The 24,518-nt window shown below is 52.8% G+C and overlaps 1 protein-coding gene and 2 long non-coding RNA genes across 3 annotated transcripts in view; all 3 read left to right on the top strand.

Moving 5' to 3' along the window:
- The window catches only part of LOC138404518 (uncharacterized), a 70,650-nt gene extending 67,450 nt beyond the window's left edge, over nucleotides 1–3,200 (top strand). The window contains exons 3-4 of the mRNA XM_069508739.1: nucleotides 2,222–2,510; nucleotides 2,847–3,200. Coding sequence (XP_069364840.1) covers nucleotides 2,222–2,510; nucleotides 2,847–2,852 — 295 coding nt within the window. The 3' untranslated portion in view covers nucleotides 2,853–3,200. The remainder of the gene's footprint in view (nucleotides 1–2,221; nucleotides 2,511–2,846) is intronic.
- Nucleotides 3,201–3,542: 342 nt separating this feature from the next.
- On the top strand, nucleotides 3,543–16,178 carry LOC138404520 (uncharacterized). The gene is made up of 3 exons (XR_011238440.1): nucleotides 3,543–4,647; nucleotides 5,463–5,587; nucleotides 15,954–16,178. It is a non-coding gene; the product is annotated as an uncharacterized lncRNA (long non-coding RNA).
- Nucleotides 16,179–21,543: 5,365 nt separating this feature from the next.
- LOC138404519 (uncharacterized) lies at nucleotides 21,544–24,220 on the top strand. The gene is made up of 3 exons (XR_011238439.1): nucleotides 21,544–21,653; nucleotides 22,720–22,774; nucleotides 23,215–24,220. It is a non-coding gene; the product is annotated as an uncharacterized lncRNA (long non-coding RNA).
- Nucleotides 24,221–24,518: the final 298 nt, after the last annotated feature.

Raw genomic sequence — 24,518 nt, 5'->3', positions numbered from 1 at the left:
CGGCATAAACACCATTTATAATGTGTTTAATTAAATAAGAAAAAAAAACCAATGTTGGACTATACTCAGAAAATTACTTAAACTATCAAACAAAATTTCTAACTATTAGTTATTATTTAGTTAGTTAACCATAAAAAACAGCTTAGTGCTCTTTGCAATGTGTCACTACTTAGAAAATTGTACAATCAGCGGAGTACATTTCATAAAATTTACAAAATTTCTCAAAATATACAGAAATAACTATATAAAAAAACGTTCGGGCGCCATTTGTAAGGGTGGTAAATTGGGCGGAATAGAAATATACCCGGATACGGAATAATCTACCACCTTACAAAGATTAGAGGAAAAAAATAATAATTTACTTGATCTATCTACCTAGTAAAGAATAGAAGCTAGCCGTCGACTCCCTTGTAATGTATATGAGGTGTTATAAATGAAATTTGCTAGATGTTAGGCAAAATTGTTTTTAATGTAACTTTTACCGGGGTCGCTTAATACATAGTGATGGCTAATAATGCTTAGTTATTCTAGCTTAATGCCAAGACTTAATTTAGATACATTAGAATGCCTTAGGTAGATAGTACATAAAATCTATGTTTTAAATTTAAGATGCCATTGGCATGGAATAGACAATGACACAGTAAAATTCATAAAATTGTTTCAAAATAAAGCTCAGTAGTAAAGACAGGGTTCTTACTGTACACATACACTAAGAAGGTTCACTAAACTGTTCCAGGATACAAACATTTGCTTACTTGTAGGTGCGAAGACTGCAATGTAGCTGGACGGCATCGGCCAAGATCCAAAACTCAATTTAACTTGATTCTTCACAACCGAAATGTTTCCTTACAAAGATTTTCACCAAGTCTTATCCATAGAAATTAAGTTGCCAACGTGAATGTGCAAAAGAAATAAATACGGAAAACGAAAGCGAAATACGAAAACCGAAAACTAAAAACGGAAACGCAAACGGAAACCCTGTAACAAGAAAAACAAGATTATAATTTGTGCTGTGTGAAAATTTCGACACGTGGAATTTTCCCGATCAAACACAACTCACCTATTGAACTCCTGGCCACCAATGGTTTTCAGGAGTCCACCCACAACCCATTATCCTCATTTATTTGGGAAGGTAAAATAACTGGAACTGAAAGGGAAATCATTAAATTAGGATTTTCTCTAACCAAACCGCCATTTTGTCGAATCCACATTACTTGATTTTTCACTCACCATAATTGATGAAACATTGAAATACGTTAGGATGACTAAATTTATAACTATTGTATTTTCCCAGGCGAAGCCATGGGCGAAAAGGAGTGAGATTTCCTGGAACGAAAAAATTCGTCTTCACATGTTGACTCCAGAAAAATTCTAAATCTCACCAATCGGTGTTGCCAGACGCAACCCGAGTGTGGCCGCTCTCATTTAGTTTGATCATGAAGCCAATTCATTTTTGAATATTTGCGGAACCTAAGGATATATTATAAGAACCGTTTTGTTAATGACTTAACAATAAACAAATGATATTATGGTTTTATTTAATTATTTTGTTTTATTTTTACGACAATTGACAACGAAGCAAACGCCATCTATTGTGGCTCGAATGAACTCTGAACATCGACCCACGCGTAGTTCTGCACCTTGATGCTAGGTGGCACCAACATACTTTGAACAAAATTGATTTTTATTAAAAGCGAAACGCTAATTAGTAGTTCAAAATTTACAACGTCACACTGTGCCCCACGCAGAAGCATCTGGGAATCGGCTGTTGCTATGTGAGTACTATCATCTGGCCGGAGGAGCCGTGCGCGCTGCAAGGCGGCATGTGCATGCGCAGCGAGGACTGCGACCCCGGCAACTGGGTGCGGATCCAGGCCGACCTGTGCCCCACGCAGAAGCATCTGGGAATCGGCTGTTGCTATGTGAGTACTATCATCTGGCCGGAGGAGCCGTGCGCGCTGCAAGGCGGCATGTGCATGCGCAGCGAGGACTGCGACCCCGGCAACTGGGTGCGGATCCAGGCCGACCTGTGCCCCACGCAGAAGCATCTGGGAATCGGCTGTTGCTATGTGAGTACTATCATCTGGCCGGAGGAGCCGTGCGCGCTGCAAGGCGGCATGTGCATGCGCAGCGAGGACTGCGACCCCGGCAACTGGGTGCGGATCCAGGCCGACCTGTGCCCCACGCAGAAGCATCTGGGAATCGGCTGTTGCTATGTGAGTACTATCATCTGGCTGGAGGAGCCGTGCGCGCTGCAAGGCGGCATGTGCATGCGCAGCGAGGACTGCGACCCCGGCAACTGGGTGCGGATCCAGGCCGACCTGTGCCCCACGCAGAAGCATCTGGGAATCGGCTGTTGCTATGTGAGTACTATCATCTGGCCGGAGGAGCCGTGCGCGCTGCAAGGCGGCATGTGCATGCGCAGCGAGGACTGCGACCCCGGCAACTGGGTGCGGATCCAGGCCGACCTGTGCCCCACGCAGAAGCATCTGGGAATCGGCTGTTGCTATGTGAGTACTATCATCTGGCTGGAGGAGCCGTGCGCGCTGCAAGGCGGCATGTGCATGCGCAGCGAGGACTGCGACCCTGGTTCAGGTGATAGGATATTTTTTATCCGCAAATCAAAAAGCATCCGCCTAGACTGCATCATTATTTACCACTAAGTGAGATCGCACTTTTAATGGTATAAAAACAAGAATATCTACGGGATTTAAAAATAGTCTTAGTCAGCTGATATCAGGCATCACCTAGAAGTGTAATAAGTAACTCTGATATCCGATTTTAATTTACCTACCTATACAAAATACAAAATCAGCGAAATGTTAAACAATGTGTACTTGTTTCAGAACTAACAACACTGAGCATCGAACAGAAATCCGCCTCGAGGCGATCGCTAAACACCCACCGGAGCTGCGAGAGGGGAATTTTCAGCACTGACGACACTTGTGACATCATTCAGTAGCATCCGCCGCACCGCATAACACTGTACTACTACTCTACACACTTGTGACGTCACCGGCGTCTCAGTATCGCACGTTCGCGTTTCGTGGCCCGCCCTAGATCACCTTTAACGTACGAAGTACCTTATATTTAGGAAGTTAAACTTGACATAGGTTTAAGTGTAAAGCAACCCCGTGAGGTTATCTATTTATTATGAAACTATATAAGCACTTAAGTAAAATGTTGATATGTAAGTAAAATATTTTATTTATTAAATTAGTACTTAATTGGGGCCGATTCTCTAGTACACAATCTCTAAACTAAACTAAATTAACAGGTCTAAATCTAGTGCTTTCCTTTTCCGCAAGCAACATTATGAAAGGGATAGCAATAGATTTAGACGTGATATTTTAGTTTAGTTTAGAGATTGTGTACAAAGGAATTAGCCACCTGTAAACTGGTAGCTCGAAGCAAATACAAACCATGCACTTTCTTATTTAAAAGGTAATATCTTAATGAATTTATAATATCTTTGTTTGCATATATATAAATGTATATACCTAGGTATAATCAGAACGGTAGCAAAAACTTAGCGTCATTGTTATACTATCTAAACCCCACCCCAATCCAATACCAATAACCATTTGCCTCATTTTGTAGTTTTAGTGATTTAGTATTTTTCAAACCCGCAGTGTATAGCGTGAAAAACTGGGGTCAATGCCCCGCCTACGACGCGACATTGACTACGAGTGGCCTACTTACGCAAAGTTCGTTGACCTCTAGCGTCAGTCAGATGTTTTATTTGCAATATATCGTGAACTTTTACATAATATAGGATATTTTCTTAATTTTTTTTTCGCGTTTGTAGGGTTCCGTACCCCAAAAGGAAAAACGGCACCCTTATAGGATCACTTTGTTGTCTGTCTGTCTGTCTGTCTGCCTGTCTGTTAAGAAACCTATAGGGTACTTCCCGTTGACCTAGAATCATGAAATTTGGTAGGCAGGTAGATCTTATAGCTGACATTCGGGGAAAAATCTGAAACCCGTGAATTTGTGGTTACATCACACAAAAAAAAAATGTGGTGATGAACTAATAATTAGTACCTATTTGCAATTTTCGAAGTAAAATAACTATATCAAATGGGGTAACATATTATTATGAAAGGTTTTCACCTGTACATTCTAAAACAGATTTTTATTTATTTTTATACGTCATAGTTTTTGAATTATCGTGCAAAATGTCGAAAAAATACGACTGTATTACGGAACCCTCGTTGCGCGAGTCTGACTCGCACTTGTTTGTTTTAGTATCATTAGTAATCATCAGTACTATCACCTGTGTTCGTTTTTGCTAGCGTTCTGGTTACATCCTGTATAACAGACTTAGATACTTGTTGACAGATCATTTTGCCAGCACCTTATTAGGTATAAGGTTTGGACAAACTATTGAGTCGAAGTAAACTCAAAATGCTACTTTTATGACGCACACAAAACAAAAATGTTACAAATAAAATATATAAATGTTCCTGTTTCATTTACTGCTAAAGTGTAAGTAGGTACGATCTACCTCACCGTGACCCGCACCTACAACATTGTGTTCTCATTGGTCGGCGTGCGGTAGCGGCAGCGGTAGCGGCAGCGGCAGCGGCAGCGGCAGCGGCAGCGGTAGCGGCAGCGACTAGCGACCGCGTTACATTAGCTAGCTATGTAGGTACCCACACTACAGTACAAGGCCGAAACTAATGTACATCGGCCTTTACTGTGACATTTCGGCTTTGTAGAGCGTTGTCTCTGTCACTCATACCTATATGACGATCTGTTGGCCTCAACGACTGAGACAGTGCTCTACGCTATCTCCTTCTGAAGGTAGATGTACATTACTTTCGGCCGCGTAGTGTATGTCTCATTGAAGTCGTGTAGTTCGCTACAACTACATAATATATAGACACTCTCGTATGGTTCGGCTCCACTATCCGGGTTCGTAGTGTCGCGAACTGTGTAGCCGGCGGCAATCGTCTCCGTTGCCGCGAATATAGGATTTTTAAAATCCCGTGGGAATTCTTTATTTTTCCCGGATATACTATACAGCACAAGGAGGACTATTGTCTGCCACAGCATGTCACATCTGCCGGACGGCGGATTTGCCAAACTTATTTTAGAAAAATCGCTAAACATAAAACGTGGGTTGTTTCCCGAACAATTGGTTGATTTGCCGAATGCCAAACTATCGTCAAATAACTTGGAACTGGAATCATTTACCAAACTGCGACAGTGGGGCCGTACCATTGAGAGCTCTACATGCTTACGGGATTAACTTACGACAAATTTTGTAATGTCAACAGTCTTATAAGTAATTACATTTGCACCAATAAAGTTGTAAATGAATCACATTTGCCCGTTAGCATGCCGCATGTGCGATCGTGGCCTCAGTTTAGCGTTAACGTTAGTAGTTCACGTCAATCTGCCAAATGCATGAAAATGTCAAACCAAGCAAAAAAATTGTAAGCCTATGACGTTTACAGAGTTTAGGCCGAAGCCACGTCGGTTGACCTGGACAGTTGCCCTGGGGCTCCGCTACCGCTGCCCAATCACGAAGTTAGAAACAGGTTTTAAAATAAAACCCAAATCCACACGAGCGAAGCTGCGGGTATGTTCTATTATTATAATATTGGTAATAGGTCATTGATTGCCTATATCGTTAGTGCGTCTACTATTGATAGGTATGCTCTATACCTATGGCATCGGGCCGAGAAGAGTAAACAACTTTTATTAAATACTCAAAATCAAATAAAAGCTACAGGATACGGTGATTTTTTGTCAAATACGGCAATTTTGTGACTTGTGTACGTAATCCCCGAACTAGCCAGCGCGCGGCAACACTGGCAGGGGACAGGACTCACACTGGGGAGTGGGGAGTGGGGAGTGGGGTACCGACTACCGGGTAGCAGTGTTGCCAATGCTACGGTAATTACCGTGTTCTACGGCTTTCAGGCCACAAAATACACGGTCTACGGTCGTAACCCTAGGGCCGTAGCAAATTCTACGGCTTTGTACAAATTCAACGATGTAATATATAAAAAATAAAAATAAAAATATTTTATTTCAGACGGGTCGTCCATAACAATTTTAAATTAAATTAAAGCATAGTGAGTAATGAAAGTAAGTAATTCATTATGAAATTAAATTAAATTATTAAATTAGGTAACAAATGAATGTATCGATAAAATAGTGAACGCATAGGTACCATTTAGGTACCTATTATATATATTTACCAGGTACGTTACATTTATTTAATCAATTCATCTATAAATGCGTTCACTTTAAGATTATTCAACTGTCAAAAATCTATGGTTTGACCATAGAGTAGAACCAAACACCTGCAAGTGCAGCAAACAACATACAAGCATACAAATACAAGCTGTATACAGGAAGCATCGGCAAACACCACAGAGCACTTATGGCTATGGCACAGACTATAATATTTTATTTTATTTAAAATAAAATAATAATAGTAATAGTACTAACGTGCTATGGCTTGTTTTGCAGCCAATCGGATCGAACGACGCTGCAGCTCCACACATTGGCCCCAACACTGTTCGCCCAACGCATGGATCAGGAAATTAGCTTTGCCAACGTTGGGGCCATTGTGTGGAGGCGGCGCGACAAGCGCAGTTATGATAGCCAGATCCAATTAAACTTTAAAAAAAAACTTTTATAATAAACCAGGTAATTGTTTGTTGTTAATTTTTCCAAACATAATAGAGAAAATTGCAAAAATGTAATTAATGCATAAAAACTTTAAAACAGTGCCATTTGGCTAATGTTGAAAAACTTTTCCTTTTGGGAAGTAACACGGCCGACCGTTGATCTCTTTCCCTATAAACACGGCTTCTTTACCTAACGTACACGGCCGCAATGTGTGAATGTACAAATGAGCATTTGGCAACACTGCCGGGTAGTGTCACTCCGCACTCGTGTCACTCCGCACTCGTGTCACCAGTCACTAGTACGCAGTACGCACAGAGTACATTGCTAGTACGCGCGACCTCGTGGCGAGAACTAGACGCGTCGGAACTACGGAACTCTGACATAATTATCGGTAAGTCGTTTTTGTTTTTTACGAGATTAGTACCTACAGTGTTTGATTTTGAAGTTTCATACATTTATTTATAAAACATACGAGTAGAGGTATGTGTAAATTATAACATATGAGGCTTTTATTTATATACTATGTGTTTATGGTCTGTTAGGCATACAAGTTGCGTTATTAGGCATTTTTTTTAATAAATGACTAAAAATATGTTTCTAATATTAGTAAAATATTTTTATGTAAAGATACAGGTGTTTATTCAGTAATATAAGACTTGTGTATTTACTTACTATATTAATTTTATATGACTGCGAATGCTATGCGACTGATTACCGGTGGAATAATACCTATATTATAAACATGTGTATATACTAAATATTATGTAGGTATGTAAAGTAAAATAATATGATTTACTACCCGACTGCGCAACGCAAAGGAGTGGTTCTGTTTTCATTATTCTATATGCCTACTATGTTTGTTTGTTTCTTTGAAAATTTTATGTAAGTAGGTAGGCAGTTCTAACGATTTTCACGTTTTATTAAAATTCAATTTAACTTTGTGATTATAATCAGAGAGAATACTAATCGATGCTCGTGAGACCGAACTGTGCGTCGAAGTAGGTGTACCTGCCTGTTTTGAATAAATTCCCTTAACTTTGACATGTTTCTAATGTAGTAGTTTTCATGTAGGTACGGTACATACCTCAAACATTACATATTTAGTGGTAGCGAGCAGCGAGCAGCGAGCAGCGAGCAGCGAGCACCGAGCAGCGAGGAGCCCTCAAAGTGGGATCGCTGGAGGCGAATACAAAATAATTTCGGAGTAATTGTTGCATGGAGGAGCGTCGCCCGCGGCTCTACACTCCCTCCGACGCGCGACGCGGTGTAGCTAGCCTACAGTTCAGCGATCCGGCTGACGATGAGGCGTCGCCCGCGGCTCTACACTCCCTCCGACGCGCGACGCGGTGTAGCTAGCCTACAGTTCAGCGATCCGGCTGACGATGAGGCGTCGCCCGCGGCTCTACACTCCCTCCGACGCGCGACGCGGTGTAGCTAGCCTACAGTTCAGCGATCCGGCTGACGATGAGGCGTCGCCCGCGGCTCTACACTCCCTCCGACGCGCGACGCGGTGTAGCTAGCCTACAGTTCAGCGATCCGGCTGACGATGAGGCGTCGCCCGCGGCTCTACACTCCCTCCGACGCGCGACGCGGTGTAGCTAGCCTACAGTTCAGCGATCCGGCTGACGATGAGGCGTCGCCCGCGGCTCTACACTCCCTCCGACGCGCGACGCGGTGTAGCTAGCCTACAGTTCAGCGATCCGGCTGACGATGAGGCGTCGCCCGCGGCTCTACACTCCCTCCGACGCGCGACGCGGTGTAGCTAGCCTACAGTTCAGCGATCCGGCTGACGATGAGGCGTCGCCCGCGGCTCTACACTCCCTCCGACGCGCGACGCGGTGTAGCTAGCCTACAGTTCAGCGATCCGGCTGACGATGAGGCGTCGCCCGCGGCTCTACACTCCCTCCGACGCGCGACGCGGTGTAGCTAGCCTACAGTTCAGCGATCCGGCTGACGATGAGGCGTCGCCCGCGGCTCTACACTCCCTCCGACGCGCGACGCGGTGTAGCTAGCCTACAGTTCAGCGATCCGGCTGACGATGAGGCGTCGCCCGCGGCTCTACACTCCCTCCGACGCGCGACGCGGTGTAGCTAGCCTACAGTTCAGCGATCCGGCTGACGATGAGGCGTCGCCCGCGGCTCTACACTCCCTCCGACGCGCGACGCGGTGTAGCTAGCCTACAGTTCAGCGATCCGGCTGACGATGAGGCGTCGCCCGCGGCTCTACACTCCCTCCGACGCGCGACGCGGTGTAGCTAGCCTACAGTTCAGCGATCCGGCTGACGATGAGGCGTCGCCCGCGGCTCTACACTCCCTCCGACGCGCGACGCGGTGTAGCTAGCCTACAGTTCAGCGATCCGGCTGACGATGAGGCGTCGCCCGCGGCTCTACACTCCCTCCGACGCGCGACGCGGTGTAGCTAGCCTACAGTTCAGCGATCCGGCTGACGATGAGGCGTCGCCCGCGGCTCTACACTCCCTCCGACGCGCGACGCGGTGTAGCTAGCCTACAGTTCAGCGATCCGGCTGACGATGAGGCGTCGCCCGCGGCTCTACACTCCCTCCGACGCGCGACGCGGTGTAGCTAGCCTACAGTTCAGCGATCCGGCTGACGATGAGGCGTCGCCCGCGGCTCTACACTCCCTCCGACGCGCGACGCGGTGTAGCTAGCCTACAGTTCAGCGATCCGGCTGACGATGAGGCGTCGCCCGCGGCTCTACACTCCCTCCGACGCGCGACGCGGTGTAGCTAGCCTACAGTTCAGCGATCCGGCTGACGATGAGGCGTCGCCCGCGGCTCTACACTCCCTCCGACGCGCGACGCGGTGTAGCTAGCCTACAGTTCAGCGATCCGGCTGACGATGAGGCGTCGCCCGCGGCTCTACACTCCCTCCGACGCGCGACGCGGTGTAGCTAGCCTACAGTTCAGCGATCCGGCTGACGATGAGGCGTCGCCCGCGGCTCTACACTCCCTCCGACGCGCGACGCGGTGTAGCTAGCCTACAGTTCAGCGATCCGGCTGACGATGAGGCGTCGCCCGCGGCTCTACACTCCCTCCGACGCGCGACGCGGTGTAGCTAGCCTACAGTTCAGCGATCCGGCTGACGATGAGGCGTCGCCCGCGGCTCTACACTCCCTCCGACGCGCGACGCGGTGTAGCTAGCCTACAGTTCAGCGATCCGGCTGACGATGAGGCGTCGCCCGCGGCTCTACACTCCCTCCGACGCGCGACGCGGTGTAGCTAGCCTACAGTTCAGCGATCCGGCTGACGATGAGGCGTCGCCCGCGGCTCTACACTCCCTCCGACGCGCGACGCGGTGTAGCTAGCCTACAGTTCAGCGATCCGGCTGACGATGAGGCGTCGCCCGCGGCTCTACACTCCCTCCGACGCGCGACGCGGTGTAGCTAGCCTACAGTTCAGCGATCCGGCTGACGATGAGGCGTCGCCCGCGGCTCTACACTCCCTCCGACGCGCGACGCGGTGTAGCTAGCCTACAGTTCAGCGATCCGGCTGACGATGAGGCGTCGCCCGCGGCTCTACACTCCCTCCGACGCGCGACGCGGTGTAGCTAGCCTACAGTTCAGCGATCCGGCTGACGATGAGGCGTCGCCCGCGGCTCTACACTCCCTCCGACGCGCGACGCGGTGTAGCTAGCCTACAGTTCAGCGATCCGGCTGACGATGAGGCGTCGCCCGCGGCTCTACACTCCCTCCGACGCGCGACGCGGTGTAGCTAGCCTACAGTTCAGCGATCCGGCTGACGATGAGGCGTCGCCCGCGGCTCTACACTCCCTCCGACGCGCGACGCGGTGTAGCTAGCCTACAGTTCAGCGATCCGGCTGACGATGAGGCGTCGCCCGCGGCTCTACACTCCCTCCGACGCGCGACGCGGTGTAGCTAGCCTACAGTTCAGCGATCCGGCTGACGATGAGGCGTCGCCCGCGGCTCTACACTCCCTCCGACGCGCGACGCGGTGTAGCTAGCCTACAGTTCAGCGATCCGGCTGACGATGAGGCGTCGCCCGCGGCTCTACACTCCCTCCGACGCGCGACGCGGTGTAGCTAGCCTACAGTTCAGCGATCCGGCTGACGATGAGGCGTCGCCCGCGGCTCTACACTCCCTCCGACGCGCGACGCGGTGTAGCTAGCCTACAGTTCAGCGATCCGGCTGACGATGAGGCGTCGCCCGCGGCTCTACACTCCCTCCGACGCGCGACGCGGTGTAGCTAGCCTACAGTTCAGCGATCCGGCTGACGATGAGGCGTCGCCCGCGGCTCTACACTCCCTCCGACGCGCGACGCGGTGTAGCTAGCCTACAGTTCAGCGATCCGGCTGACGATGAGGCGTCGCCCGCGGCTCTACACTCCCTCCGACGCGCGACGCGGTGTAGCTAGCCTACAGTTCAGCGATCCGGCTGACGATGAGGCGTCGCCCGCGGCTCTACACTCCCTCCGACGCGCGACGCGGTGTAGCTAGCCTACAGTTCAGCGATCCGGCTGACGATGAGGCGTCGCCCGCGGCTCTACACTCCCTCCGACGCGCGACGCGGTGTAGCTAGCCTACAGTTCAGCGATCCGGCTGACGATGAGGCGTCGCCCGCGGCTCTACACCTCCCTCCGACGCGCGACGCGGTGTAGCTAGCCTACAGTTCAGCGATCCGGCTGACGATGAGGCGTCGCCCGCGGCTCTACACTCCCTCCGACGCGCGACGCGGTGTAGCTAGCCTACAGTTCAGCGATCCGGCTGACGATGAGGCGTCGCCCGCGGCTCTACACTCCCTCCGACGCGCGACGCGGTGTAGCTAGCCTACAGTTCAGCGATCCGGCTGACGATGAGGCGTCGCCCGCGGCTCTACACTCCCTCCGACGCGCGACGCGGTGTAGCTAGCCTACAGTTCAGCGATCCGGCTGACGATGAGGCGTCGCCCGCGGCTCTACACTCCCTCCGACGCGCGACGCGGTGTAGCTAGCCTACAGTTCAGCGATCCGGCTGACGATGAGGCGTCGCCCGCGGCTCTACACTCCCTCCGACGCGCGACGCGGTGTAGCTAGCCTACAGTTCAGCGATCCGGCTGACGATGAGGCGTCGCCCGCGGCTCTACACTCCCTCCGACGCGCGACGCGGTGTAGCTAGCCTACAGTTCAGCGATCCGGCTGACGATGAGGCGTCGCCCGCGGCTCTACACTCCCTCCGACGCGCGACGCGGTGTAGCTAGCCTACAGTTCAGCGATCCGGCTGACGATGAGGCGTCGCCCGCGGCTCTACACTCCCTCCGACGCGCGACGCGGTGTAGCTAGCCTACAGTTCAGCGATCCGGCTGACGATGAGGCGTCGCCCGCGGCTCTACACTCCCTCCGACGCGCGACGCGGTGTAGCTAGCCTACAGTTCAGCGATCCGGCTGACGATGAGGCGTCGCCCGCGGCTCTACACTCCCTCCGACGCGCGACGCGGTGTAGCTAGCCTACAGTTCAGCGATCCGGCTGACGATGAGGCGTCGCCCGCGGCTCTACACTCCCTCCGACGCGCGACGCGGTGTAGCTAGCCTACAGTTCAGCGATCCGGCTGACGATGAGGCGTCGCCCGCGGCTCTACACTCCCTCCGACGCGCGACGCGGTGTAGCTAGCCTACAGTTCAGCGATCCGGCTGACGATGAGGCGTCGCCCGCGGCTCTACACTCCCTCCGACGCGCGACGCGGTGTAGCTAGCCTACAGTTCAGCGATCCGGCTGACGATGAGGCGTCGCCCGCGGCTCTACACTCCCTCCGACGCGCGACGCGGTGTAGCTAGCCTACAGTTCAGCGATCCGGCTGACGATGAGGCGTCGCCCGCGGCTCTACACTCCCTCCGACGCGCGACGCGGTGTAGCTAGCCTACAGTTCAGCGATCCGGCTGACGATGAGGCGTCGCCCGCGGCTCTACACTCCCTCCGACGCGCGACGCGGTGTAGCTAGCCTACAGTTCAGCGATCCGGCTGACGATGAGGCGTCGCCCGCGGCTCTACACTCCCTCCGACGCGCGACGCGGTGTAGCTAGCCTACAGTTCAGCGATCCGGCTGACGATGAGGCGTCGCCCGCGGCTCTACACTCCCTCCGACGCGCGACGCGGTGTAGCTAGCCTACAGTTCAGCGATCCGGCTGACGATGAGGCGTCGCCCGCGGCTCTACACTCCCTCCGACGCGCGACGCGGTGTAGCTAGCCTACAGTTCAGCGATCCGGCTGACGATGAGGCGTCGCCCGCGGCTCTACACTCCCTCCGACGCGCGACGCGGTGTAGCTAGCCTACAGTTCAGCGATCCGGCTGACGATGAGGCGTCGCCCGCGGCTCTACACTCCCTCCGACGCGCGACGCGGTGTAGCTAGACTACAGTTCAGCGATCCGGCTGACGATGAGGCGTCGCCCGCGGCTCTACACTCCCTCCGACGCGCGACGCGGTGTAGCTAGCCTACAGTTCAGCGATCCGGCTGACGATGAGGCGTCGCCCGCGGCTCTACACTCCCTCCGACGCGCGACGCGGTGTAGCTAGCCTACAGTTCAGCGATCCGGCTGACGATGAGGCGTCGCCCGCGGCTCTACACTCCCTCCGACGCGCGACGCGGTGTAGCTAGCCTACAGTTCAGCGATCCGGCTGACGATGAGGCGTCGCCCGCGGCTCTACACTCCCTCCGACGCGCGACGCGGTGTAGCTAGCCTACAGTTCAGCGATCCGGCTGACGATGAGGCGTCGCCCGCGGCTCTACACTCCCTCCGACGCGCGACGCGGTGTAGCTAGCCTACAGTTCAGCGATCCGGCTGACGATGAGGCGTCGCCCGCGGCTCTACACTCCCTCCGACGCGCGACGCGGTGTAGCTAGCCTACAGTTCAGCGATCCGGCTGACGATGAGGCGTCGCCCGCGGCTCTACACTCCCTCCGACGCGCGACGCGGTGTAGCTAGCCTACAGTTCAGCGATCCGGCTGACGATGAGGCGTCGCCCGCGGCTCTACACTCCCTCCGACGCGCGACGCGGTGTAGCTAGCCTAGTACCTGCGGGACTACAGTCTGTAAACATAAGTTGTATTTGAGTTATGGTTAATATGACCTCGGGATTTGTGAAACGATAACTCCACGCGGACGAAGTCGCGCTCATTTCATTATCGTAAAAATTGTTTTTTAAATCAAATAGGTACCTACTCTGAAGACATGGTGCAGTACACACAGTCAACAACTAAGTACATACACGCGAGCGGCACCACCACAGATCCCAAAACACGTTTGGGATTTGTGTGGTGCTGAATGGTGGTGGTGGTGCTTATTGCTTACTCGGTGGCTGGCTTTTCCTGCATGTTTCGCAGTGGAAGGGCGGGCGAGCATATCGCATGCTGCAAGTTGCACCATAAAGATTAGATTCAGCGGATTATGTGAAATGCAGCTTTCGGTTGATTGTGTATCATGGAGTTCCGCAAAACGACGGCGACTGCCATACGACATACGACATACGACATACGACATACGACATACGACATATCCATCGTACAAGTGTACGAATAGATACATACGTTCATACAACAGGTACCTATATACTTCAGATCGAAGTGGTAACCTCCTCCTTTTGAAAGCTGGATAAAACAGGTCATTGCATTTAGTCGCTCGCCGAACGTGGGCGCCGAGACGGCCCTGCTCCAAGGCAGCGTCGCCCGGGGCACTGTACTCGCGTGCCCCGGGCAGCCTCGCCCCGGACGCCCCGGGCAGCCTCGCCCCGGACGCCCGGGGCCTGAGCCCGCTTCAAAGCTTCGCAGCTTTGTATACGGTGTCATTGAGTTGTACACGGTAGAGGCGCAGAACACAATTATATTACACGCCGACACCGCCTCCATCTGACAGACAGACAGACAGACATGTACAACAGAGTGATCCTATAAGGGTTCCGTTTTTCTTCTTGAGGTATGGAACCCTAACAAGTGCTGTATCATTATGACAGGGCCAATTTTTTGTTTAATAATCGGTCAAGTCCGAGTCGGACTCGCACACGAAGGGTTCCGTACAATCGTAGGTACGAGATATTGTACCTAACACTTTTTTATAAAACAACCGATTTTCACGAAATTTGGTACAGAGCTAACTTGCATAGAGTTCTATAAAGTTAGTTAGTTAAATATAAAGTTTTCTATAAAGATTTTAAACTCGGCGTTTTCTCGAAGTTTCCGTTTCAGACGTTTTCTTGAAAAGTTGACTAAAGTCTTCTCTACTACGCGACAGAAAAAAAATGTACATCGACCTTTTGAATGAGATTTCGGCTTTGTAGAGCATTGTCTCTGTCACTGATACCTCCGTGATGTTTTGTCGGTCTTATGGGAGTACCTACCATATTATATTACATACTTACGGAATACCTACGCTCGCCGTTCCTGCAATATCCCGCTGCCGTCGAATACCACCAACAACCTTACCTTACCCGCAATTTTACCTCGGGTTTACCGGGGAACAAGAAAATCAACAAACAACACATTTATTATTATTAGATACCTGGTTATCTCCCAAAATCACCACAATCCAAACAAACATCCACAAACGTTCCTGTCGGTGTGGGGTGGTGTCGGGGCGGTGTCGGGGCGGTGTCGGACCGGTGTCGGCCGGTGTCGGGGACAATACGCAGAGAAACTTTCAGTTTTTATAAAATAACGAAGGTCTCTCTCTATAATGTGGTGCATACATTTGAGAAAGCACTTGCCATATTTGCTCTGTGTGTCAACTGTCACGTCAAAAGTGCGACTGTAGTCCGTGTGTAGGGCCGCCTCGTCCGACGCGCGACGTGCGACGCGCGACGTGCGACGCGCGACGTGCGACGCTACACACGGACTACTTTTGACATTACAGTTACATTAGAATACATTACACTTGACAAATATGGCGAGTCCGTTCTCAAAATGTTTGCATTAAAATTATAAATTATTATAATTATATGCAAATTATAATACCTACGAGTAGATAATATATAGTATAGGGCCGCTAGGGATTGTAGGGCCGCTAGGGATTGTAGGGCCGCTAGGGATTGTAGGGCCGCTAGGGATTGTAGGGCCGCTAGGGATTGTAGGGCCGCTGCTACGTCCAGCTCGGTTATATACCTGCTATCTATAGTCCGCGACAGCTTGACATTCGCACATCGGCCGCGCTTGCCCGCACTGGGCAAGCGCGGGGGCTGTGCGGGTGTGCGGGTGTGCGGGGCATTCCCTCCCCGATTGTCACCTCGACCTGTCGCGAACTATAGCTGGTTTGTGGAAAACAGCTCGTATTGTTTCTGGTTATAATTTGGAGTTGTTTAATTTCAGTGCACCACCGCGCAAGGGACGCTCAGCATGGAGGACTCGGAGCTGAAGCTGGAGGTGCGCCGCAAGCGGCGGTGGGCGCAGTTCCCGCAGGTGGCGGCGCCCTGCCACGAGGACGCGCCCGTGCACATCGACGTGGGCGGCGTCATCTACACCTCCAGCCTCAGGACGCTCACCAAGTACGCCTACCTTCCTTCCCTCTACACTCTACATAATGTCACCCACCGCGCAAGGGACGCTCAGCATGGAGGACTCGGAGCTGAAGCTGGAGGTGCGCCGCAAGCGGCGGTGGGCGCAGTTCCCGCAGGTGGCGGCGCCCTGCCACGAGGACGCGCCCGTGCACATCGACGTGGGCGGCGTCATCTACACCTCCAGCCTCAGGACGCTCACCAAGTACGCCTACCTTCCTTCCCTCTACACTCTACATAATGTCACCCACCGCGCAAGGGACGCTCAGCATGGAGGACTCGGAGCTGAAGCTGGAGGTGCGCCGCAAGCGGCGGTGGGCGCAGTTCCCGCAGGTGGCGGCGCCCTGCCACGAGGACGCGCCCGTGCACATCGACGTGGGCGGCGTCATCTACACCTCCAGCCTCAGGACGCTCACCAAGTACGCCTACCTTCCTTCCCTCTACACTCTACATAATGTCACCCACCGCGCAAGGGACGCTCAGCATGGAGGACTCGGAGCTGAAGCTGGAGGTGCGCCGCAAGCGGCGGTGGGCGCAGTTCCCGCAGGTGGCGGCGCCCTGCCACGAGGACGCGCCCGTGCACATCGACGTGGGCGGCGTCATCTACACCTCCAGCCTCAGGACGCTCACCAAGTACGCCTACCTTCCTTCCCTCTACACTCTACATAATGTCACCCACCGCGCAAGGGACGCTCAGCATGGAGGACTCGGAGCTGAAGCTGGAGGTGCGCCGCAAGCGGCGGTAGTAGTTTGAGTATCGGGTGCCACACGCGCACTGCGGCGCCGCACCGCTAGTAGTTTGAGTATCGGGTGCCACACGCGCACTGCGGCGCCGCACCGCTAGTAGTTTGAGTATCGGGTGCCACACGCGCACTGCGGCGCCGCACCGCTAGTAGTTTGAGTATCGGGTGCCACACGCGCACTGCGGCGCCGCACCGCTAGTAGTTTGAGTATCGGGTGCAACACGCGCACTGCGGCGCCGCACCGCTAGTAGTTTGAGTATCGGGTGCCACACGCGCACTGCGGCGCCGCACCGCTAGTAGTTTGAGTATCGGGTGCCACACGCGCACTGCGGCGCCGCACCGCTAGTAGTTTGAGTATCGGGTGCCACACGCGCACTGCGGCGCCGCACCGCTAGTACTTAGTTTGAGTATCGGGTGCAACACGCGCACTGCGGCGCCGCACCGCTAGTAGTTTGAGTATCGGGTGCCACACGCGCACTGCGGCGCCGCACCGCTAGTAGTTTGAGTATCGGGTGCCACACGCGCACTGCGGCGCCGCACCGCTAGTACTTAGTTTGAGTATCGGGTGCAACACGCGCACTGCGGCGCCGCACCGCTAGTAGTTTGAGTATCGGGTGCCACACGCGCACTGCGGCGCCGCACCGCTAGTAGTTTGAGTATCGGGTGCCACACGCGCACTGCGGCGCCGCACCGCTAGTAGTTTGAGTATCGGGTGCCACACGCGTACTGCGGCGCCGCACCGCTAGTAGTTTGAGTATCGGGTGCCACACGCGCACTGCGGCGCCGCACCGCTAGTAGTTTGAGTATCGGGTGCCACACGCGCACTGCGGCGCCGCACCGCTAGTAGTTTGAGTATCGGGTGCCACACGCGCACTGCGGCGCCGCACCGCTAGTAGTTTGAGTATCGGGTGCCACACGCGCACTGCGGCGCCGCACCGCTAGTAGTTTGAGTATCGGGTGCCACACGCGCACTGCGGCGCCGCACCGCTAGTACTTAGTTTGAGTATCGGGTGCAACACGCGCACTGCGGCGCCGCACCGCTAGTAGTTTGAGTATCGGGTGCCACACGCGCACTGCGGCGCCGCACCGCTAGTAGTTTGAGTATCGGGTGCCACACGCGCACTGCGGCGCCGCACCGCTAGTAGTTTGAGTATCGGGTGCCACACGCGCACTGCGGCGCCGCACCGCTAGTAGTTTGAGTATCGGGTGCCACACGCGCACTGCGGCGCCGCACCGCTAGTAGTTTGAGTATCGGGTGCCACACGCGCACTGCGGCGCCGCACCGCTAGTACTTAGTTTGAGTATCGGGTGCAACACGCGCACTGCGGCGCCGCACCGCTAGTAGTTTGAGTATCGGGTGCCACACGCGCACTGCGGCGCCGCACCGCTAGTAGTTTGAGTATCGGGTGCCACACGCGCACTGCGGCGCCGCACCGCTAGTAGTTTGAGTATCGGGTGCCACACGCGCACTGCGGCGCCGCACCGCTAGTAGTTTGAGTATCGGGTGCCACACGCGCACTGCGGCGCCGCACCGCTAGTAGTTTGAGTATCGGGTGCCACACGCGCACTGCGGCGCCGCACCGCTAGTAGTTTGAGTATCGGGTGCCACACGCGCACTGCGGCGCCGCACCGCTAGTAGTTTGAGTATCGGGTGCCACACGCGCACTGCGGCGCCGCACCGCTAGTACTTAGTTTGAGTATCGGGTGCAACACGCGCACTGCGGCGCCGCACCGCTAGTAGTTTGAGTATCGGGTGCCACACGCGCACTGCGGCGCCGCACCGCTAGTAGTTTGAGTATCGGGTGCCACACGCGTACTGCGGCGCCGCACCGCTAGTAGTTTGAGTATCGGGTGCCACACGCGCACTGCGGCGCCGCACCGCTAGTAGTTTGAGTATCGGGTGCCACACGCGCACTGCGGCGCCGCACCGCTAGTAGTTTGAGTATCGGGTGCCACACGCGTACTGCGGCGCCGCACCGCTAGTAGTTTGAGTATCGGGTGCCACACGCGCACTGCGGCGCCGCACCGCTAGTAGTTTGAGTATCGGGTGCCACACGCGCACTGCGGCGCCGCACCGCTAGTAGTTTGAGTATCGGGTGCCACACGCGCACTGCGGCGCCGCACGACGAAGTAACGACGCGTGGTTTCACTCCGAACCGTCCTCCTTTCCAGATACCCGAAGTCCAAGCTGGCGATGATGTTCTCGGGCAAGATCCCCATCGTGGTGGACAAACTCAAGCAGCACTACTTCATCGACCGCGACGGCGCCGAGTTCCGCCACGTCCTCAACTTCCTCCGCAACGACGCGCTGCTCGTCCCCTGGGACTACAAGTACCTCGAGCTGCTGATAGCAGAGGCGCAGTTCTTTCAGTTGGAAGGTAACGAGTTTCGCCACGTCCTCAACTTCCTCCGCAACGACGCGCTGCTCGTCCCCTGGGACTACAAGTACCTCGAGCTGCTGATAGCAGAGGCGCAGTTCTTTCAGTTGGAAGGTAACGAGTTCCGCCACGTCCTCAACTTCCTCCGCAACGACGCGCTGCTCGTCCCCTGGGACTACAAGTACCTCGAGCTGCTGATAGCAGAGGCGCAGTTCTTTCAGTTGGAAGGTAACGAGTTCCGCCACGTCCTCAACTTCCTCCGCAACGACGCGCTGCTCGTCCCCTGGGACTACAAGTACCTCGAGCTGCTGATAGCAGAGGCGCAGTTCTTTCAGTTGGAAGGTAACGAGTTCCGCCACGTCCTCAACTTCCTCCGCAACGACGCGCTGCTCGTCCCCTGGGACTACAAGTACCTCGAGCTGCTGATAGCAGAGGCGCAGTTCTTTCAGTTGGAAGGTAACGAGTTCCGCCACGTCCTCAACTTCCTCCGCAACGACGCGCTGCTCGTCCCCTGGGACTACAAGTACCTCGAGCTGCTGATAGCAGAGGCGCAGTTCTTTCAGTTGGAAGGTAACGAGTTCCGCCACGTCCTCAACTTCCTCCGCAACGACGCGCTGCTCGTCCCCTGGGACTACAAGTACCTCGAGCTGCTGATAGCAGAGGCGCAGTTCTTTCAGTTGGAAGGTAACGAGTTCCGCCACGTCCTCAACTTCCTCCGCAACGACGCGCTGCTCGTCCCCTGGGACTACAAGTACCTCGAGCTGCTGATAGCAGAGGCGCAGTTCTTTCAGTTGGAAGGTAACGAGTTCCGCCACGTCCTCAACTTCCTCCGCAACGACGCGCTGCTCGTCCCCTGGGACTACAAGTACCTCGAGCTGCTGATAGCAGAGGCGCAGTTCTTTCAGTTGGAAGGTAACGAGTTCCGCCACGTCCTCAACTTCCTCCGCAACGACGCGCTGCTCGTCCCCTGGGACTACAAGTACCTCGAGCTGCTGATAGCAGAGGCGCAGTTCTTTCAGTTGGAAGGTAACGAGTTCCGCCACGTCCTCGACTTCCTCCGCAACGACGCGCTGCTCGTCCCCTGGGACTACAAGTACCTCGAGCTGCTGATAGCAGAGGCGCAGTTCTTTCAGTTGGAAGGTAACGAGTTCCGCCACGTCCTCAACTTCCTCCGCAATGACGCGCTGCTCGTCCCCTGGGACTACAAGTACCTCGAGCTGCTGATAGCAGAGGCGCAGTTCTTTCAGTTGGAAGGTAACGAGTTCCGCCACGTCCTCAACTTCCTCCGCAACGACGCGCTGCTCGTCCCCTGGGACTACAAGTACCTCGAGCTGCTGATAGCAGAGGCGCAGTTCTTTCAGTTGGAAGGTAACGAGTTCCGCCACGTCCTCAACTTCCTCCGCAACGACGCGCTGCTCGTCCCCTGGGACTACAAGTACCTCGAGCTGCTGATAGCAGAGGCGCAGTTCTTTCAGTTGGAAGGTAACGAGTTCCGCCACGTCCTCGACTTCCTCCGTAACGACGCGCTGCTAGTCCCCTGGGACTACAAGTACCTCGAGCTGCTGATAGCAGAGGCGCAGTTCTTTCAGTTGGAAGGTAACGAGTTCCGCCACGTCCTCAACTTCCTCCGCAACGACGCGCTGCTCGTCCCCTGGGACTACAAGTACCTCGAGCTGATGATAGCAGAGGCGCAGTTCTTTCAGTTGGAAGGTAACGAGTTCCGCCACGTCCTCAACTTCCTCCGCAACGACGCGCTGCTCGTCCCCTGGGACTACAAGTACCTCGAGCTGATGATAGCAGAGGCGCAGTTCTTTCAGTTGGAAGGTAACGAGTTCCGCCACGTCCTCAACTTCCTCCGCAACGACGCGCTGCTCGTCCCCTGGGACTACAAGTACCTCGAGCTGCTGATAGCAGAGGCGCAGTTCTTTCAGTTGGAAGGTAACGAGTTCCGCCACGTCCTCAACTTCCTCCGCAACGACGCGCTGCTCGTCCCCTGGGACTACAAGTACCTCGAGCTGCTGATAGCAGAGGCGCAGTTCTTTCAGTTGGAAGGTAACGAGTTCCGCCACGTCCTCAACTTCCTCCGCAACGACGCGCTGCTCGTCCCCTGGGACTACAAGTACCTCGAGCTGCTGATAGCAGAGGCGCAGTTCTTTCAGTTGGAAGGTAACGAGTTCCGCCACGTCCTCAACTTCCTCCGCAAAGACGCGCTGCTCGTCCCCTGGGACTACAAGTACCTCGAGCTGCTGATAGCAGAGGCGCAGTTCTTTCAGTTGGAAGGTAACGAGTTCCGCCACGTCCTCAACTTCCTCCGCAACGACGCGCTGCTCGTCCCCTGGGACTACAAGTACCTCGAGCTGCTGATAGCAGAGGCGCAGTTCTTTCAGTTGGAAGGTAACGAGTTCCGCCACGTCCTCAACTTCCTCCGCAACGACGCGCTGCTCGTCCCCTGGGACTACTGGGAAACGGCAATTGTCATTAGCGAATGCAATTCTCTTAAGTTGTAAAACTCCACTAAAAAAGAATTTTGAAAATTCAACCCCTAGGGGGTAAAATACGGGTTTGAAAAAAATGGGTAGTTTTCAAGATATCGGCCAAAAACTTTCCTTCAAGATTGCGATCGAAGCTCCACCTGGATCTGTCAGCATTTTGCCATTTTATGGTCAGTAAAAACTTTCCTTCAAGATTGCGATCGAAGCTCCACCTGGATCTGTCAGCATTTTGCCATTTTATGGTCAGTAAAAACTTTCCTTCAAGATTGCGATCGAAGCTCCACCTGGATCTGTCAGCATTTTGCCATTTTATGGTCAGTAAAAACTTTCCTTCAAGATTGCGATCGAAGCTCCACCTGGATCTGTCAGCATTTTGCCATTTTATGGTCAGTAAAAACTTTCCTTCAAGATTGCGATCGAAGCTCCACCTGGATCTGTCAGCATTTTGCCATTTTATGGTCAGTAAAAAAAAGTGCGAGGTTGACCAAAAAACGGCTTTATTTACTGTACTATTTACTGTACTATTTACTGTACTATTTACTGTACTATTTACTGTACTATTTAGCTGTTTTGGCAGATGATAGCTAATAAAGGCTTGCAGTTTCTTGTACGTGAGAATATTTTGGAAATTACAATCACTACCCATATTATTATAAATGCAAAAGTGTGTTTGTTTGTTGATTTGTTAGTTTGTCCTTCAATCACGTCACAACGGAGCAAAGCTTTGACGTGATTTTTTGCATGGGCATACTTAAAGACCTGGAGAGTGACATAGACTACTTTTTATCCCGGAAAACTAAGGAGTTCCCACAAGATTTTTAAAACCTAAATCCATGCGGACGAAGTCGCGGGCATCAGATAGTATGTTTCATAAATAATAAAAGTAATAGAACAGTTCCGGGCGGTTTGTTTGTTCTGTTTTGTAAATGAACTCAATTATTGTTAAGTTGGCGTTTGCACGTTTTCAGACATGCTCACCCAGTTACTGATGCTGAGAGAACGACGATCTTTTGATAACTTTACGTAAGTGACATTCAATTGTATTACTTTACGTAAGTGACATCCAGTTGTTTATCTTTACGTAAGTGACATACGACTGGTAGAACTTCATTGCCACCCAAGTGCATAAATACTAAATTACGAGGCAGACTTAAGACACCAGTATTTTGTACGACATTTTGCATGATAAATTAAAAAAAATTTGTTTAGGAATATAGATAAAGCCCTTTTATATGATACCATACCATACCTACTCGGTATTTTGATCTTACTTTTAAATCCCCATTTTAATTAAACTAAAAAATATTGTTACTTTTTACTATTTTTTTCAAATTTCATGTCAATAGCTTTTATAGTTACTGAAATAATCCACTGTGACAGACAGACGGACGGACAAAGTCACAGCATTCCATTTTGACCGTTTCGGTACGGAACCCTAATAAATAAGTGTTGTCTGTTTGCAGGTCGACAGTCGACAGCAAGTGAGGCGGCGCAAGGCTTCGACATGTCACATTAGGTTTGTACATCGCGTCGTGGTTCCGCGAGAACGTGATACAATATACAATATGCTAGGAGTATGTCGCGTATACTTGTATACCAGCTGATGCCCGCGACTTCCACCGCGTGGATTTAGGGGTTTAAAAATCCCGTCGGAACTCCTTGATTTTCCGGGATAAAAGTAGCTTATGTTCCTCTGCGTCCCTCCGACTATCTCTATGCCAAAAATCAAGTCGATTGGTTGCTTGGTTAGGGCGTGAGGGGAGGACAAACAAACACACTTTCGCATTTATAATATTAGTATAGATGTCGGGAAGAGTTGCTTCGTATCCCGCCTGCGGGGGGTTGCGCTTGGCGGTAATGTGTGTTCGTTTGTCGGTTCATGTGTTCCCTTATACTTACTTACCACCCTTACTTACCATACTACTTATTAGATTTAGATAAATGAGGTAAGGTGATATAACGTCGTTAGGTTTCGTTGGATGTACACACACACACGCACACACACACACACACACACACACACACACATACACATACAATATGAAGGATACGGCGAACTAAATCTACATCAAGAGAATATAAGCTTGAAATGAGTCAATCGTTTGGTGATCAATACTTCATTGTCTCATCATTGAATATGATATGGTTTTTTTAAATAAAAGCCGTGCGGCTGTGGCGAGTGGCGACTGGTGGCGAGTGGCGACTGGTGGCGAGTGGCGACTGGTGGCGAGTGGCGACTGGTGGCGAGTGGCGACTGGTGGCGAGTGGCGACTGGTGGCGAGTGGCGACTGGTGGCGAGTGGCGACTGGTGGCGAGTGGCGACTGGTGGCGAGTGGCGACTGGTGGCGAGTGGCGACTGGTGGCGAGTGGCGACTGGTGGCGAGTGGCGACTGGTGGCGAGTGGCGACTGGTGGCGAGTGGCGACTGGTGGCGAGTGGCGACTGGTGGCGAGTGGCGACTGGTGGCGAGTGGCGACTGGTGGCGAGTGGCGACTGGTGGCGAGTGGCGACTGGTGGCGAGTGGCGACTGGTGGCGAGTGGCGACTGGTGGCGAGTGGCGACTGGTGGCGAGTGGCGACTGGTGGCGAGTGGCGACTAGTGGTGTTTATACGAGAAGGTCGAATTTACGTTGAACTTAATTAAGTAGTCATAATAAATAGGAGCCCTTCCCGCCACGCGCTGCCATGTGCCATGTCGCACACACACACACACACACACACACTCACCTGGCGGCGAGTGACGAGGGTGTGGTGGGAGGATGGAGGGGT

This window comes from Maniola hyperantus, chromosome Z, assembly GCF_902806685.2.
Source record: "Maniola hyperantus chromosome Z, iAphHyp1.2, whole genome shotgun sequence".
Taxonomy (NCBI): Eukaryota; Metazoa; Arthropoda; class Insecta; order Lepidoptera; family Nymphalidae; genus Maniola; species Maniola hyperantus.
The sequence above is the reverse complement of the archived record's forward strand: the minus strand, read 5'-3'. Positions and strand labels throughout refer to the sequence as shown.